General features: G+C 37.4%; 1 protein-coding gene across 4 annotated transcripts in view; it reads right to left on the bottom strand.

Annotated features, from left to right (window-relative positions):
- Positions 1-1,156: 1,156 nt before the first annotated feature.
- The window catches only part of LOC136843738 (BET1 homolog), a 293,632-nt gene continuing 276,115 nt past the window's right edge, over positions 1,157-18,673 (bottom strand). For 3 of the 4 annotated variants that reach the window (XM_067112388.1, XM_067112389.1, XM_067112390.1), the window contains exon 5: positions 1,157-1,983. In XM_067112388.1, the coding sequence (XP_066968489.1) occupies positions 1,828-1,983 (156 nt within the window). In that variant the 3' untranslated portion in view covers positions 1,157-1,827. The remainder of the gene's footprint in view (positions 1,984-18,673) is intronic. The other variant, XM_067112391.1, reaches the window with a different exon arrangement.

The raw sequence follows: 18,673 nt of genomic DNA, 5'->3' as shown, positions 1-18,673 counted from the left end.
GAGAAGAAAAATAAGTCATTAACCCTATAGGTAACACACTGTGTGACCGAGAAGAAAAATAAGTCATTAACCCTATAGGTAACGCAATGTGTGACAATCATGCAAACTGAATACATTTGGTTTACACAAAACATGTTCCAACAAAGCTTAATGCCTTTATCTCTGCTTGCTGTAGATGACTTAATGCAAAAAGAGAAAAGAAGCACAGTTCTGTACAGAGGGAAATCAGCCATAAAAATCAAAATGACTACATTTGATTCACACCACACGCTCAATGACACAGCAGGAAAAATTCTGTCAGGAATGTAAACATTCCAATGCCACCTGGTGAGATACAGACAGTCCATCCAGGTCAGGCAAGGGTTCTTCTTTTGTTTATTTTGTATGTAGGCTAACTTTAACAGTAAGTAAGATTCATCCCAAATAATATACATGTGTCTGTCATGGGTTATCTGTAACCATATCCACTGCAGTAAACTATTCATCTTTATTTTTTATATCATTTTTATTACTATACAACCTGGACTACAAATTTATCTGTGAAACTCCCACTCAACAAAGGGTCATTACTTGCCCTAGGTAAAACCATCTGCATATAACTCGACCTTCTGTGTCTCTGTGTTGGTGGAGAAGACTGCCATATACAGGCAGTCGTCACTTATCAGCAGCATCGGTTAACAGCATTTGGCTAATGATGTCGTTAACCAGATTTTCGGTGACAGTAAGCGATTTTTGGTGTCGGTGAGTGGTTTACCAGCGTCGGTCAGAGGTTTGTTGGCACCGATAAGCAGTTAAAGGTGCTGATAAGCAGTTTACTGGCACTTAAGATGTCGTAAATGCTATTTATTACCATAATTATCGGCGATTTTTGGTTAGCAGTGCTCAGCAGGGAATGAAACCCCTGCCGTCAACCGGGGACTGCCTGTACTATAAACTTTGCCTTTTTCCAGACTCAAAATGCATCAATAATCACAAAATGGATATATATTTGCCATCAGCTGATCAGGTTGACCGATAATAACTGGAGTAGTACAATACGGAAGTCCAGGGGGGATGAAAGTCAAGAAAACATAAAAGACTAAAGATCACTGCAACTAGGGCAGGAGAGATGCTTCAAAGAGGTTTAAAAAATAGTAAATTTAGGGAAAAACTTCACTGTAATAGTAACTTTATTATGAAACAATTTCTGCATATTAAATATAATTACAAGTGCAACCATAACCTTGAATAAACAACTACTCCTACATCCCTTTATATGTGAAAAATGTAAACCATCCTAATACATGAAAAAAAGACACGGATGTGATACAAGTAAAAAATAGCTCAAAAAATAATTTGCTAACAATTTACTATGAAAATTTCTCCACTAATTGTTTACAGGAAATACTTTAAATGGAAAATACTCAAAATAACAATAAGACTTAGCATAAGATTTAAAAATACATATTAAAAAATACAAGATAGGAAAACTACAATAAAAAGCTGATTCTTTAATGCCCCATTGTACTACATTCAAGGTGAAGATGGTACACCAATTATTGGCAAGTTGAGCAATGTTAAAGTAACTTGCATCAGTCCTAAAATCTGAAAAAAAAACATTCCTTCACAGAACATACATGGAAGCCATAGATATCTATCATTTGATTAAATTTCTTTTAGCAATTTACAAAGAATGACCCTTTCAGGGAATGCTAAGATGATATCATGTTTTATAAGTTGTCTTGCTGAAGAAAAATTCCCAATAAAAATATAAAACTTACTGTGATTTATCCAAATAAAATACATGCAAACATATTTAGTTATAAACCCTAACATAAAAATACCTAATCATCTAAACTTTAAGGCAACCCAGAGCAATAAAAATACAACAAAGCAGAATAAAAACAAGATCAGAATGTGATAGTTGTGTGATCCTTTGCTTATAATTCCAAGTCGTTTCATGCTCCTCTCCAAAAAATTCCCAGATTTGTGGAAGTCATCATCCTAAAAGGAAAAGAAAATGTAATGAATCCAGCAAAAGTCTTATTTAATAAGAAATAATTATGTATGTAGCTCTAACTTTGGTAAAATTCATCATACATCTACTTACATAAAATAAATACCAGTTCATACAAGTACACACAAACATAGCAATTTCCTTACTGCCTTTCATGCGACCTAACATATATTTAAAGTCATTTGTATTTTCCTAGGATACAAACCTTTCCTTTCATAAGTGAACTTTCTCATGCGAGGTGCACTTTGGCTGTAACTAACAATAAAAACAAAATCCTACTGGGTAGGCCTAAGTGAACTAAGGTGGCCTAATTTGTCCACTATGAGGATCAGGCTGTTATGCTTGCTACTTTGGCCCATGCTGGGAAAAGATGAACAAAACAAGGGCCGGGTGAGGCAGGTAAAATCCTCCTTATGAAAGCATAGGTTTGTTTCAAAAGAAAAATACAATTTACTTTAAAAATTTATTTGTTCTAATGGAGACTGACTCTTAGACGGGAGGGTGATCTACCCCTACTACCCTCTGGTGGGTGTGCCGTGTGTGGTCTGGTAACCTGCACATCAATTCTCTGCTCTAAGGTCACTACCACCACAGGCCTAATCCATAAGTGTAAAGGTAGGACCACTGTCCTGTACTCACCCCCTACCCTAGGCACTCCATCTGGTCCTCATGTCCCTCTTGGCAGAGCTCACAGGGGAGCTCAATGCCCTTATACCATCTGTTGGGCTGCCACTACAGGGCCTCGAGTGAAGTCTTCCATGGACTTGTGTGCCAGATCCCTAAGTAGGAGGAGGGGAATGTGGATTGCTGCTTCCACATGCTCACATTCAGTGTCTGTAGGAGGGATTGATTTTTCTTGTATGCCCTTAATGTAATGGGCCTTAACTTGTCCCGGAGTCTCCCCTCCACCAGCCTCATTATGAACTCTCTCAGCCAGAGGATGGTATTCTTTGACAACTCTTTCTCTGTCTTGCCTGTGCTGATGAAGTCTCTCGCAAACAGGCCTGAAGGGGGCTGTTCTCTTTAGGTATTGTCTCTACGATCAAAGGATACAGGGCTGTGCTGAGGTCAGTGTTTCGGCACAGGGGAATGGATCTCTCAGCCAATCAAGACCTGCCCGACCTCCTAAAATATTTTCCTTTGGTACCTCCAAATCCAAGGGAATTTGGACGTACTTTTGATATGGCTCTCGGGACCTCGCTTCAAGCCTCTTCGTTCTGCCTCACTATGAGGTCTTACCAGAAAGACCCTTTTTCTTGTAGCATTAGCAGCTGCCAAAAGGGTCAGTGAGGTGCATGCTCTTGACAAGAAAGTTGGATTTTCCCAAGGTGGTGACATATGCTCAATCACCCTGGGCTTTTTACCTAAAAATGAAGACCCAACCAAACCCTGGCCTCATTCCTTCACAATTAAAAGCCTGATGGAAATACTGGGCCCAGATGAGGGGAGAGAGTTCTGTGCCCAGTAAGAGCACTGAGGTACTACTTGCACAGAATGGAGAAGATTCGAGGCCTTACGAGTAATTTATGGTGCTCAGCTAGAAATCCGTCTCGTGCTGTCGGAAAATGGCTTGTCTTTCTTCTTGAAGGATCTGATCTCCGAAGCCCATTCTCAGATTGGAGAATAGGCTTCAACGTCTGTTAGAGCTAAGGCTCATGAGATCAGAGAGGTCTCCACACCGTTAGCCTTCAAGCAGAACCTGTCCCTATCATCAATTCTTCTAGCACTTACTGGAGGTGCAAGTCTGTCTTTGAGATGTGGAAACTACATTTAAAAATTGTAGTACTTTAGGGCTGTTATCCGTTGCTGGCATGGTGTTGGGTGAGGAAGCATAGGAAGCTTTTCTTCCTTCCTTTTCCCCTTTTCCTTGAACTCAGGTGTTGAGTCATAAGGGAAGTCTAGGGGTACTGTACACCTGGAGACCCACCAGTCTTAGTTTTAATGGGTGGGTGTTGTTTTTATATTTTTAGACCTGTCATTTCATCCATATCCTTCAGGCCAGCCCTATGAGAGCTGATAGTCAGCTCAGTGGTCTAGTTGAACTTTTTTAATAATAACAATATGGTGTAGGTGATCTTCGTGTTTTTTTTATTCTGGTCATTTGGTTTGCCAGTACTGTGCCCAGGGCAGGGGCAACTGGCTACTTGTATACTTTCTTAGTCACTGGGTTCATCCCTTGCTGCAAAGTACCCACTGATGTAGAATTGTGTCTGGCCAACTTGCCACACCCTACATGGTTAAGATGAATGCCGACCAGAAGCAGTATCTACCTGCAGCAGCTCTTTTACCAGGTAAGGAATGACAAGCATTGTACCAATGCTAATGATTTCTGTTCTCTAACTCACTATCATCCATAATGTTTTGGGGCAGAAAAATCCATATATCCCACCTCCGAGTCAATTTGGGATTCAGCATTGTAATTATTTGGTAAGTTACGTATATAAAAATTACATTTTTATGATAAAATAAAGTTTTATATATACTTACCAAATAATTATGAATCAAAACCCTCCCTCCTCCCCTCATATGGAAAGAAGGGCAAAAACGACCTCTCTGCTGAAGTCGTTCCTTGCTTACCCCGAAAGTTGGCAGGGTCTAGTCACCTACACCGACACTAGCGCCACAGCGAATTTCAAAATTTTTAAACTGCCGGCAAGTTAAACTGTAAGCAATGTAAATACTTGGTAAGTATATATAAAACTATTTTATCATAAAAATGTCATTTTTACCAATAACGCTTGAAGATATGTTTATTTCCACATAAAACAGTCCATAAGTCACTTGCAGAATTAGTCATACAGATGTTTTTTACGTTTTATACAATTTGTCGTTCACAGTGCCATACAAGCTATGAACAAAACTGTGCATGAACCAATTATAATTGACATTCATATCATAAAAGATAAGAACTAAAACCAACAGCAATCCTTGGGTATATTTATGAGCAAATAAATAGATGTCATGGGAGAGAGAGGAGCAAGACATCCCCCCATCAAGTCAAGAACAATACTGTACTGATCTCCCTGAGACACCCACTTTCTGAGCTGAGCACTCTAGAGTCTAAAGTTGCCACCGTTCATGTATGGGCCATTGAAGTGGTGAAACTCTTTCGTGCTTGATACAGCCAAATTGTATGGCGTGTAATATCAATACTTATATGAGGATTCCCGTCCATCACCTAAAACCTGTTACAGATACACATATGAGGTTTCCCATCCATTGAGGGTTAACACTTCAGGATATGTTTTAGACATAAAACAGTTGAAAACTGTTAAGAACTGAAATTCAATAATTCCTCGAAATTCAGCAGTCTGCCTGTCCCTTCATAATAGGTAAATATCTAAATAATTAATTTTATTACAAAAGTTTTCATTATGTATATCATCACTCTACACCAGCCATCAGTGAAAGAATAATTATATAAATCTCTGGAACAGTAACCAGTCATACTTGGCTTCTGTTAAAGTAGAACCCACCCAGCCTCCCCACAACGTAGTGGGCTGTCAAGAAGAATTTTGATGAACTAAAACATTCAAAACAAACATTGTGTAGAATAGGTGATCTAGACAGTCATCTGGGTCAGCTAGTGATCTTTAACAGTAGGTAAGTATCTTGTTATTTAGCCAATTTTAACCAGGGTGCATTCCTGAATGATTATGATAGGAAATAGGAGCCCTAAAGACTAACAAGGGACCTTGAAGATGCATGGAATAATATTTAGTAAGGCCATGATGTGTATATTATAGAAATTCTTTTTTTCCTTTTTTTTATTGGCACATGGTTGAAACTAATTAGGTTAAACTTACAAAACTTACCACTTTCATAAGGCATGGGTAATAGTACAATGTACCAAGATGTTAGGGGTTATGAAAGGAAGGAATATGTTATGTGGATAATGGTAAAGAAATGGGAGGAACATCACCCTCAGGGACAGTTATGACTTGGTCTGCTATGAAGATAGGTCCAGTTCAGTACTGTATACAGATGCTGGGTGATCTCCATGAAGCATAACTTAAGATAGGTTCCATCTTTATATTCATTCTTAAAGCTGCTGATGTAGCTATGGCCTGATCTTTATGACCCCTAATTTTCACTTCAGGTGCTCATGCCATAGGATTGTTATTGAAAGTCTTTTGTTTTTTTGTTCACAAAGTAAAATAGTGCTTTAATTGAATTCCAGCTTCCATGACTCATATATATGTCAGTATGCCTCTGGTAAAAATTTATATACTGTACCTTCATAATTATATTTTGAACACTATCATAATCTGCACTTAAATCTTCATCAGAATATTTTTACTTTTATGGTCCTTTGTACTAGATGACATTGAATGAGAGTCATATCAACTTAGTCCTTTCAAAAGCAACAGAGCACTGACTTTACAGCAGTGTTTGCGTGAAATCTTTCCACTCTTTTCATTTGTCTCAAATTTAAAACTTGCAATTCATGCTCCTCCTCTACTTTCTCTCTCCTTCTCTCTCTCTCTCTCTCTCTCTCTCTCTCTCTCTCTCTCTCTCTCTCTCATTTATAAACATAGCTTTTCCACTTCAGCAGTTGAATCTTAACTTTCTTCTTGAACAAGAAAGTCTCTTCCTGCACAATGCCCAGAGACAAATGGCCATTTGTTCCAACAGGAATACGATATGAGAGTACTCGACACAAAGTATGCTGTGGCTGTCTGCTGATTTAAATAAAATCAAATGCCTAACGGGTAGGCCAATGAATCACCTGTGACTTGAGCTTGGTTAGCCCATCCATTTTGTTCTTAGTTATCCTGGTAAGAGGTTGTCGTTGACTTGTCTCTCATAGTTGAGATTTGCTTTTGTTTGTGTCACATGTTTGTGCCCTTCGCTTTCGATGCATCCATTTCCTCCTGTGTTTTAGTGTTGTGCAGTAAATAGCCATTTTTGTGCTGAAGGGAAACATCTTCAGTGCTTGTTCTTTGTGTAACCCAGCCACATGGGTGACCTCTGTTGTGTGTCATAGCGTGTTGTGTAGCATCCACGTGGCAGTGAACCTCCGAGTGCAGGTTCGCCCACAGCATTGTCTGTCATCCTTCCCCCAGGGGTGGTGAGTACAGGTGGGGTCTACAGTAATTCATTTTTTCAGTGACCTGAGCCCTAGAGGTAGCTTCTGAAGTACTCTACTAGTGGAGTGGCTATAGTAATCCAGAGCTCACCCACCTTTACTCTGGATAGATTGACTTCCCACCTATTGATGGCCTTAACTATACATAGACATAGTACAGTACACTTTTCTCTACTGCAGTTTTCAGCAAGTATTTAATAGTACAGTACACTTTTCTTTGCTGCAGTTTTCAGCAAGTATTTAGCAGTTCATGACAACTGAGCCTTTTCACAGATTTCCTATTGCTGCTCTCCCAGTCTGACCTTCCTGAAAAGAAAAGGATGTCCTCAGTATCTGACCACTGTCCTACAGAGCTCATCTTGTTCATTTCCAGCAAACTTCAACAAGGAATACATACGTACACCATATATCCTACCCCAGCAAACATATAGCAGATGAAAAACTGAAAGCTACACACACACACACACACACACACTAAACTCCCTTGTGAATATCTTCACTAATGAACTATTGATTATTCATCCCAGAGGGTTATGACTCCATTGAGACTCTGGCAAGATCACCACCACTTTTGCGTCACCTCATTGGAAAAGTACACCTTAGTTTAACCAGACTACTGAGCTGATTACCTAGCAACAGGACTTACAGCTTATTGTAGAATCCGAACCACATTTTACCGAGAAATGAATTATTATCACCAGAAGTAAATTCCTCTAATTCTTCATTGGCGGGCCGGAGACTCAAACATGGGTCCAGCAGATTGCTAGCCGAACACTGTACCGACTCGTCCAACGAGGAACTACCTCATTGGATTCTCCAGTGTTTAACCCTTAAAGAATGGGAATCTTCATATAAGTATCTATAATAGGTTTTTGGGTGATAGATGGAAATCCTCATATGAGTGTTAATATTATGCGCCATTCGGTTTGGTTGAATTTAGCAGGAAAAATGTTCATAGCACCTCAGTGGGCCATAAATGACTTATGGTAACTATTTAGCTCAGCTTGGGAGAGACATCAATCAGTACGCCTTGAGATTTCAATGGGGAATGTACTGCCTCTCTCCTGCTCCAGGACATCTTTTTATTTATTTGCTCATAAATATACCCAGGGATTGCTGTTGGTTTTAGTTCCTATCTTTAATGATAGTATGTCAGCTATAATTGTAATTCTGTGAAGAAATATTAGAAAAAACATATATACTTCACAAAAAGTTACTGCTTCTTCCCATCTCGGTAAATCTTGTAAATATTAACCCTTAAACGCCGAGCCTCTATTTACAAAAACGTCTCCCGTATGCCGGCGGCGTTCGGTGAGTTAGCGCCGAAGCGGAAAAAAAGTTTTTTTTTTAAAATCACAGCACGCTTAGTTTTTAAGATTAAGAGTTCATTTTTGGCTCCTTTTTTTGTCATTGCCTGAAGTTTAGTATGCAACCATCAGAAATAAAAAAAATATCATTATCATATATAAATATTGGAATATATGACAGCGAAAAAAAACTCTTATATAATTGTATACAAAACGCGCTGTAAGCACAACGGTTAAAGCTAATGAGTTAATTTTTTTTACTTGTATTGTACACTAAATTGCGATGATTTTGGTATATAACAAATTGTAAAACGATCAAAGCAACACAGAGAAAATATTATCACAAAATGATGCATGAATTCGTAACGCGCAGATGTAAAAAAATGTTTTTTTAAAAAATTCACCATAAATCGAAATATTGTGCTAGAGACTTCCCGTTTGTTGAAAAATGAAGCTAATTGATTGAATATTACTAGACTGTAAGTGTTTTAGCTTACAATTGCAGTTTTTGACCATTTTGGTCGAGTTAAAGTTGACTGAAAGTAGAATTTTTTCTATTTATCGTGATTTATATGAAAATATTTCAAAACTGATAAAAGCTACAACCATGAGTTATTTTCTGTTGTATTGTACATGAAATTGTGCACATTTTCATATATAAAACTTTATGTAACGACTAATATAAAACGGTGCAAATATTACGACAACGAGACAAAAGAATTTCCGAGATGTTCGGCCGAGTTACCGCGCAGATGTAAGGAAAATGTTTTTTAAAAATTCACCATAAATCGAAATATTGTGCTAGAGACTTCCAATTTATTGCAAAATGAAGGTAAACGATTGAATATTAAAAGAATGTAAGAGTTTTAGCTTACAATTGCGTTTTTTACCATTTCGGTCGAGTTAAAGTTTACCGAAGTTTGAAATTTTGGCAGTTATCGTGATTTATGTGAAAATATTTCAAAACTGATAAAAGCTACAACCATGAGCTATCTTCTGTTGTATTCTACATGAAATTGCGCACATTTTCATATATAAAAGTTTATGTAACAACTAATGTAAGACGATGCAAACATTACGACAACATGACAAAAGAATTTCTGGCGCGGACGTAAGGAAAACGTTTTTTTTTTTAAAAATTCACCATAAATCGAAATATTGTGCTAGAGACTTCCAATTGGTTGAAAAATGAAGGTAAATGATTGAATATTACTAGAATGTAAGAGTTTTAGCTTACAATTGCGTTTTTTGACCATTTCGGTTGAGTCAAAGTTGACCGAAGGTTGAAATTTTGGCAGTTATCGTGATTTATATGAAAATATTTCAAAACTGATAAAAGCTACAACCATGAGTTATTTTCTGTTGTATTGTACATGAAATTGCGCACATTTTCATATATAAAACTTTATGTAACGGCTAATATAGAACAGTGCAAAAATTACGACAAAATGACGAAAGAATTTCTGAAATTTTCGGCCGAGTTACCGCGCTGGCGTAAGAAAAAGTTTTTCAAAAATTCACCATAAATCGAAATATTGTGCTAGAGACTTCAAAATTTGTTGCAAAATGAAGGTACATGATTGAATATTACTAGAATGTAAGAGTTTTAGCTTACAATTGCGTTTTTCGACCATTTTGGTCGAGTCAAAGTTGACCAAAGGTTGAAATTTTTTGTAGTCGACGTACGGTATGTCCACTTGGCACCCAACAGACAATTTTAGTCGACGTATGATACGTCCAGTAGGCGTTTAAGGGGTAACTATTTAGCTCAGCTTGGGAGAGACATCAATCAGTATGCCTTGATATTTCAAAGGGGAATGTAGTGCCTTTCTCCTGCTCCAGGACATCTTTTTATTTATTTGCTCATAAATATACCCAGGGATTGCTGTTGGTTTTAGTTCCTATCTTTAATGATAGTATGTCAGCTATAATTGTAATTCTGCGAAGAAATATTAGAAAAAACATATATACTTCACAAAAAGTTACTGCTTCTTCCCATCTCGGTAAATCTCGTAAATATTTTGCAACAAATATACTCAGAATTTGTTACCGATTTTAGTTCTTATTACCTGTTATGATATTATGTGGGCTGTGTTTACAATTTTACAAAATAAAATAAAATAAATTATTAGAAAAAGCATGCATAATTTGGTAAAATTAACATATTTTTACGAGTGTCTTGTAAAAGAGACCCCACACAGGGGAAAAAATTTTAGAATATTTTTCTTATGCTATGTGCATTTGCAAATCTCCCTCTTTCCATTGATTTCTTTCTTAAGTTGGCCAGCCTTAAAGTTTCCCTGGTCTGGGGGTGTGCTTGATATATATTTAGCCTGTCCCTTAAGGGTTAACACATCAAACCAGTCAGTACTTATTATTCTGGGCCCTTTTCAATGACCTTTCTTAATCATGTTATTGATAAAGTTCTAAAATATGTTTTAATTTTCTAGCATAGTTTTAAAAGGCAAGTAAATTTCACTGGATAGTGAGGTGTACAACAAAAGAAAAATAGGTATCGACCTAACAAAAGATATATCAGTTGCATATAAAAGGCATTCATGACAGTCATTCTTTTTATGTTTGTATAAGATTCAAATCACCTGTATTTATAACAGTCTCCTTCCACCCAGTTAGAGGAAATAGATAAGACGGAGGAAGAGTATCAAATCATCCTCAAACACATGAATAACATTGTTAGATAACATCTCAGAGAATGTGAAAAAAGTTTGGAAAAAACTGAAACCTCCCCTTAACCCAAGACATTGACTTGAAGTGGAGAGATGTGTATATGCAAAAATCATTTCTTTGTCATATATGCACTGAATTTTCAAGTATCTGCAAGTGTGGCTGCCAGTAATCAAACAGTTTTCAAGGTTTCTGAAAGATGCCCATCTTTAATCACATGGATATATCATTACACCCTAATATTAATATCTGGGTTATCCATACCACATTAACTAGCCTTGATGTAGAAGTAGATTAATGCTGAAATGTCCCATTACATGGCAATTGTGAGTTCACTGTAGACAGCAAGATGGAAGGTATGGCACAGCCTGTCTGAATATGGTGATAATTTACTTTTAAGAACAAGGAAAGGTGGCAGACTTCCAAAAGTAAGCATGGCTTCTGTTAAAAGATAAGAGAGAGGTCGAGAGCACTCTATCCTCAGCACACTGATAAGACCACAATAAAGAATACAGTAAAGTATGTGACTACATCTTTGGTTTTTTACAAAATTTGTCTTTAGAGGATGTAGTTATATGGGGATGCAATTCATTTTTTGCAACTCACTACCTAAAAATGCATTCATAAAGTGTCATGCTTTAAGTCCCTTAGATGCTACAAGGAGTGTTGAGCTTGAACTGCAAGGAAGAAATTGTTTCCTCTTTTGTTTTAAAAATTCTGTTAGTGTTGAGTTATTGGGAGTGTAAAGGTGCAAATTTTATGAATAGGAACATACCTGTTATTAACTCTTACAGGCTTGGCTAAAATATACATTGAGAACACTGACTGAACAAACTTTAAGGCTGGCCAGTTTAAAAAAAACCATATCAATGGAAAGGGAGGATGAGCAAATGCACATTGTATAAGAAAACAAATTTTTATAAATTTTCTGTACCTTCCATGGAAAGTTGAAAGTGATATTTCCAACAGTGTGAGGCATCGTATCCAGGACACTTATAAAAATATGCTAATTTTAGTGAGTTTTATGTGTTCTAATAATTTTTTTTTATTTTATTTTGTAAAATTACAATTACAGCTCACATAGTATCATAACGGATAAGAACTAAAATCAGTAACATCCCTGAGTATATTTATGGTAAAATATTAATGAGTTGTACTGGGATGGGGAGATGTACCCTTTAGTGAGTTTTAAATGTTCTTTCGAATATATTTTTGTACTTTACTTTGCAAAATTACAATTACAGCTGACATGCTATTGTAAAGATAAGAACTAAAACCAACAGCAGTCCATGAGTATATTGAGTTTATTTATGGGAAAATAAAGTATGTCCCCTGAAATTGCGGAGTTCTTAAGAACCACAACCACCTGCAATAAGCGAAAATCCGCTTTTGGTACCCCCCCTCTAAAATGCTTATAACTGCCTATTTTAATAGTTCAAACTACTCGTTTGACACATGGACACTTAATGAACAGTCCATGTGGCCTTTCTCCTAATTGCCCAGATTGCAGAGTGTTGATAACAGTTAAGCATGCACTGTGTGAATGTCCAGAATATAACTGGCAGCAATTATCAAATTTTGGAAATAGATCAATAAAAGAAATTTTGTCGGAATCTTCAACATTTTCAGTAATACCCATTTTAATGTTTATGAGAAGCTGTGAGTTAATTGATAAAATATAAAAAAATCAATCAGTCAGTCTAATGAATTTTAAAACTAGTAAATTTTAAGATTGTACTTAATTTATTTTGAATTTTAATATACCTTTTTAGTGAGTATATATGGAAACATGAGTATAAATGTATTTATTGTGTGAGTGTGTTCTAGTAAGAAATTGTATGCCTTTTTGCAGCTTTTAATTTCATTTTCATTTTCATTCATTCATCACTAACGATTGACCTATTTGGTCCCAGTGCTAGGCTTCTAGCCTAGACCTGTCATTTCATCCAAAGCCTTCGGGCCAGCCCTCTGAGAGCTGATGGTCAGCTCAGTGGTGTGGTTAAACTTTTTTAATAATAATAATAATAATAATAATAATAATAATAATAATAATAATAGTTCAAACACCAAATATACCTTAAAATAAAACACTTATAACTGCCCATTGCAGTAGTTCAAACACTAATATAGAAATTTAAAATAAAATGCTTATAACTGCCATTTTAATAGTTCACTGCCCATTTAAATAGTTCAAGCACCAAATATACCTTAAACTATCATCCTGAAATGCTTTAATATAATTTCAAAGTCATCTTACGACATTACCCTTAAAGTTATATGGCTTATAGCTACATATGGAAACTAATCAAGTTCCCCTATATTTAGACTCTCTCTCTCTCTCTCTCTCTCTCTCTCTCTCTCTCTCTCTCTCTCTCTCTCTCTCTCTCTCTCTCTCTCTCTCTCTCTCTCTCTCTCAGATAAAAACATGAAACTAAAACTCCAAGAAGCTCATGACACATACAAATGAGTGTGTGCATACATATGTACATGTTACAATGATTTAGGGAGCTGTAGCCACTGGGAGGGTTCACTATATAAGGAGGTCCCTCCTATACTGGTTCACTATAAGGAGGGGGAGAAAACCAGTTTATTATCAGGGCAAATCTTAAAAACCTGTTTCTTTCCTCTCTCCCCAGGCTTACATAAGTCTCTCTCTCTCTCTCTGAGTTACGGGCTGTACCTAAATATATAAATATGCATTAAAAAAATACATTTTGTTGATATTTTGCTGTATTTACATTAATATTTGAAAATTAGTAAATCATTTTTTAGTAATAAAAAATGTAGTTAGTCAGAAAAATAACATGAAATGCAGTAATTAGTGAATACTGATGTACAAAAAATCCACGAATTAGTGAATTTTCAAGTCACACTAATCTCCTTGTATCCTGATCTGAGGTGTAAGTGTTGCCATATGCAGTCCCGTTGCTAGGTAATCAGCTCAGTGGTCTGGTTAAACTAAGGTGTACTTTTCCAATGAGGTGACGCAAAAGTGGTGGTGATCTTGCCAGAGTCTCAATGGAGTCATTACCCTCTGGGATGAATAATCAATAGTTCATTAGTGAAGATATTCACAAGGAAGTTTGTGTGTGTGTGTGTGTGTGTGTGTGTGTGTGTGTGTGTGTGTGTGTGTGTGTGTGTGTGTGTGTGTGTGTGTGTGTGTGTGTGTGTGTGTGTGTGTGTGTGTGTGTGTGTGTGTGTAGCTTTCAGTTTTTCATCTGCTATATGTTTGCTGGGGTAGGATATATGGTGTACGTATGCATTCCTTGTTGAAGTTTGCTGGAAATGAACAAGATGAGCTCTGTAGGACAGTGGTCAGATACTGAGGACATCCTTTTCTTTTCAGGAAGGTCAGACTGGGAGAGCAGCAATAGGAAATATATGAAAAGGCTCAGTTGTCATGAACTGCTAAATACTTGCTGAAAACTGCAGCAAAGAAAAGTGTACTGTACTATTAAATACTTGCTGAAAACTGCAGTAGAGAAAAGTGTACTGTACTATGTCTATGTATAGTTAAGGTCATCAATAGGTGGGAAGTCAATCTATCCAGAGTAAAGGTGGGTGAGCTCTGGATTACTATAGCCACTCCACTAGTAGAGTACTTCAGAAGCTACCTCTAGGGCTCAGGTCACTGAAAATATGAATTACTGTAGACCCCACCTGTACTTACCACCCCTGGGGGAAGGATGACAGACAATGCTGTGGGCGACCTGCACTCGGAGGTTCACTGCCACGTGGATGCTACACAACACGCTATGACACACAACAGAGGTCACCCATGTGGCTGGGTTACACAAAGAACAAGCACTAAAGATGTTTCCCTTCAGCACAAAAATGGCTATTTAATGCACAACACTAAAACACAGGAGGAAATGGATGCATCGAAAGCAAAGGGCACAAACATGTGACGCAAACAAAAGCAAATCTCAACTATGAGAGACAAGTCAACGACAACCTCTTACCAGGATAACTAAGAACAAAATGGATGGGCTAACCAAGCTCAAGTCACAGGTGATTCATTGGCCTACCCGTTAGGCATTTGATTTTATTTAAATCAGCAGACAGCCACAGCATACTTTGTGTCGCGTACTCTCATATCGTATTCCTGTTGGAACAAATGGCCATTTGTCTCTGGGCATTGTGCAGGAAGAGACTTTCTTGTTCAAGAAGAAAGTTAAGATTCAACTGCTGAAGTGGAAAAGCTATGTTTATAAATGAGAGAGAGAGAGAGAGAGAGAGAGAGAGAGAGAGAGAGAAGGAGAGAGAAAGTAGAGGAGGAGCATGAATTGCAAGTTTTAAATTTGAGACAAATGAAAAGCGTGGAAAGATTTCACGCAAACACTGCTGTAAAGTCAGTGCTCTGTTGCTTTTGAAAGGACTAAGTTGATATGACTCTCATTCAATGTCATCTAGTACAAAGGACCATAAAAGTAAAAATATTCTGATGAAGATTTAAGTGCAGATTATGATAGTGTTCAAAATATAATTATGAAGGTACAGTATATAAATTTTTACCAGAGGCATACTGACATATATATGAGTCATGGAAGCTGGAATTCAATTAAAGCACTATTTTACTTTGTGAACAGAAAACAAAAGACTTTCAATAACAATCCTATGGCATGAGCACCTGAAGTGAAAATTAGGGGTCATAAAGATCAGGCCATAGCTACATCAGCAGCTTTAAGAATGAATATAAAGATGGAACCTATCTTAAGTTATGCTTCATGGAGATCACCCAGCATCTGTATACAGTACTGAACTGGACCTATCTTCATAGCAGACCAAGTCATAACTGTCCCTGAGGGTGATGTTCCTCCCATTTCTTTACCATTATCCACATAACATATTCCTTCCTTTCATAACCCCTAACATCTTGGTACATTGTACTATTACCCATGCCTTATGAAAGTGGTAAGTTTTGTAAGTTTAACCTAATTAGTTTCAACCATGTGCAAAATAAAAAAAGGAAAAAAGAATTTCTATAATATACACATCATGGCCTTACTAAATATTATTCCATGCATCTTCAAGGTCCCTTGTTAGTCTTTAGGGCTCCTATTTCCTATCATAATCATTCAGGAATGCACCCTGGTTAAAATTGGCTAAATAACAAGATACTTACCTACTGTTAAATATCACTAGCTGACCCAGATGACTGTCTAGATCACCTATTCTACACAATGTTTGTTTTGAATGTTTTAGTTCATCAAAATTCTTCTTGACAGCCCACTACGTTGTGGGGAGGCTGGGTGGGTTCTACTTTAACAGAAGCCAAGTATGACTGGTTACTGTTCCAGAGATTTATATAATTATTCTTTCACTGATGGCTGGTGTAGAGTGATGATATACATAATGAAAACTTTTGTAATAAAATTAATTATTTAGATATTTACCTATTATGAAGGGACAGGCAGACTGCTGAATTTCGAGGAATTATTGAATTTTAGTTCTTAACAGTTTTCAACTGTTTTATGTCTAAAACATATCCTGAAGTGTTAACCCTCAATGGATGGGAAACCTCATATGTGTATCTGTAACAGGTTTTAGGTGATGGACGGGAATCCTCATATAAGTATTGATATTACACGCCATACAATTTGGCTGTATCAAGCACGAAAGAGTTTCACCACTTCAATGGCCCATACATGAACGGTGGCAACTTTAGACTCTAGAGTGCTCAGCTCAGAAAGTGGGTGTCTCAGGGAGATCAGTACAGTATTGTTCTTGACTTGATGGGGGGATGTCTTGCTCCTCTCTCTCCCATGACATCTATTTATTTGCTCATAAATATACCCAAGGATTGCTGTTGGTTTCAGTTCTTATCTTTTATGATATGAATGTCAATTATAATTGGTTCATGCACAGTTTTGTTCATAGCTTGTATGGCACTGTGAACGACAAATTGTATAAAACGTAAAAAACATCTGTATGACTAATTCTGCAAGTGACTTATGGACTGTTTTATGTGGAAATAAACATATCTTCAAGCGTTATTGGTAAAAATGACATTTTTATGATAAAATAGTTTTATATATACTTACCAAGTATTTACACTGCTTAGTAAGTATATATAAAACTTTATTTTATCATAAAAATGTAATTTTTATATACGTAACTTACCAAATAATTACAATGCTGAATCCCAAATTGACTCGGAGGTGGGATATATGGATTTTTCTGCCCCAAAACATTATGGATGATAGTGAGTTAGAGAACAGAAATCATTAGCATTGGTACAATGCTTGTCATTCCTTACCTGGTAAAAGAGCTGCTGCAGGTAGATACTGCTTCTGGTCGGCATTCATCTTAACCATGTAGGGTGTGGCAAGTTGGCCAGACACAATTCTACATCAGTGGGTACTTTGCAGCAAGGGATGAACCCAGTGACTAAGAAAGTATACAAGTAGCCAGTTGCCCCTGCCCTGGGCACAGTACTGGCAAACCAAATGACCAGAATAAAAAAAACACGAAGATCACCTACACCATATTGTTATTATTAAAAAAGTCCAACTAGACCACTGAGCTGACTATCAGCTCTCATAGGGCTGGCCTGAAGGATATGGATGAAATGACAGGTCTAAAAATATAAAAACAACACCCACCCATTAAAACTAAGACTGGTGGGTCTCCAGGTGTACAGTACCCCTAGACTTCCCTTACGACTCAACACCTGAGTTCAAGGAAAAGGGGAAAAGGAAGGAAGAAAAGCTTCCTATGCTTCCTCACCCAACACCATGCCAGCAACAGATAACAGCCCTAAAGTACTACAATTTTTAAATGTAGTTTCCACATCTCAAAGACAGACTTGCACCTCCAGTAAGTGCTAGAAGAATTGATGATAGGGACAGGTTCTGCTTGAAGGCTAACAGTGTGGAGACCTCTCTGATCTCATGAGCCTTAGCTCTAACAGACGTTGAAGCCTATTCTCCAATCTGAGAATGGGCTTCGGAGATCAGATCCTTCAAGAAGAAAGACAAGCCGTTTTCCGACAGCACGAGACGGATTTCTAGCTGAGCACCATAAATTACTCGTAAGGCCTCGAATCTTCTCCATTCTGTGCAAGTAGTACCTCAGTGCTCTTACTGGGCACAGAACTCTCTCCCCTCATCTGGGCCCAGTATTTCCATCAGGCTTTTAATTGTGAAGGAATGAGGGCAGGGTTTGGTTGAGTCTTCATTTTTAGGTAAAAAGCCCAGGGTGAATGAGCATATGTCACCACCTTGGGAAAAATCCAACTTTCTTGTCAAGACCATGTACCTCACTGACCCTTTTGGCAGCTGCTAATGCTACAAGAAAAAGGGTCTTCCTGGTAAGATCTCATAGTGAGGCAGAACGAAGAGGCTTGAAGCGAGGTCCCGAGAGCCATATCAAAAGTACGTCCAAATTCCCTTGGATTTGGAGGTACCAAAGGAAAATATTTTAGGAGGTCGGGCAGGTCTTGATTGGCTGAGAGATCCATTCCCCTGTGCCGAAACACTGACCTTAGCACAGCCCTGTATCCTTTGATTGTAGAGGAGGAAAGGCCCCTAGCTGTCCTCAAGTACAGGAGAAAATCAGCAATGTCTGCTACAGACATCTTAGAAGACGAGATGT

Source organism: Macrobrachium rosenbergii, chromosome 12 (assembly GCF_040412425.1).
Source record: "Macrobrachium rosenbergii isolate ZJJX-2024 chromosome 12, ASM4041242v1, whole genome shotgun sequence".
In the NCBI taxonomy this organism is placed as follows: domain Eukaryota; kingdom Metazoa; phylum Arthropoda; class Malacostraca; order Decapoda; family Palaemonidae; genus Macrobrachium; species Macrobrachium rosenbergii.
This window is presented reverse-complemented; position numbering and strand designations above follow the sequence as displayed.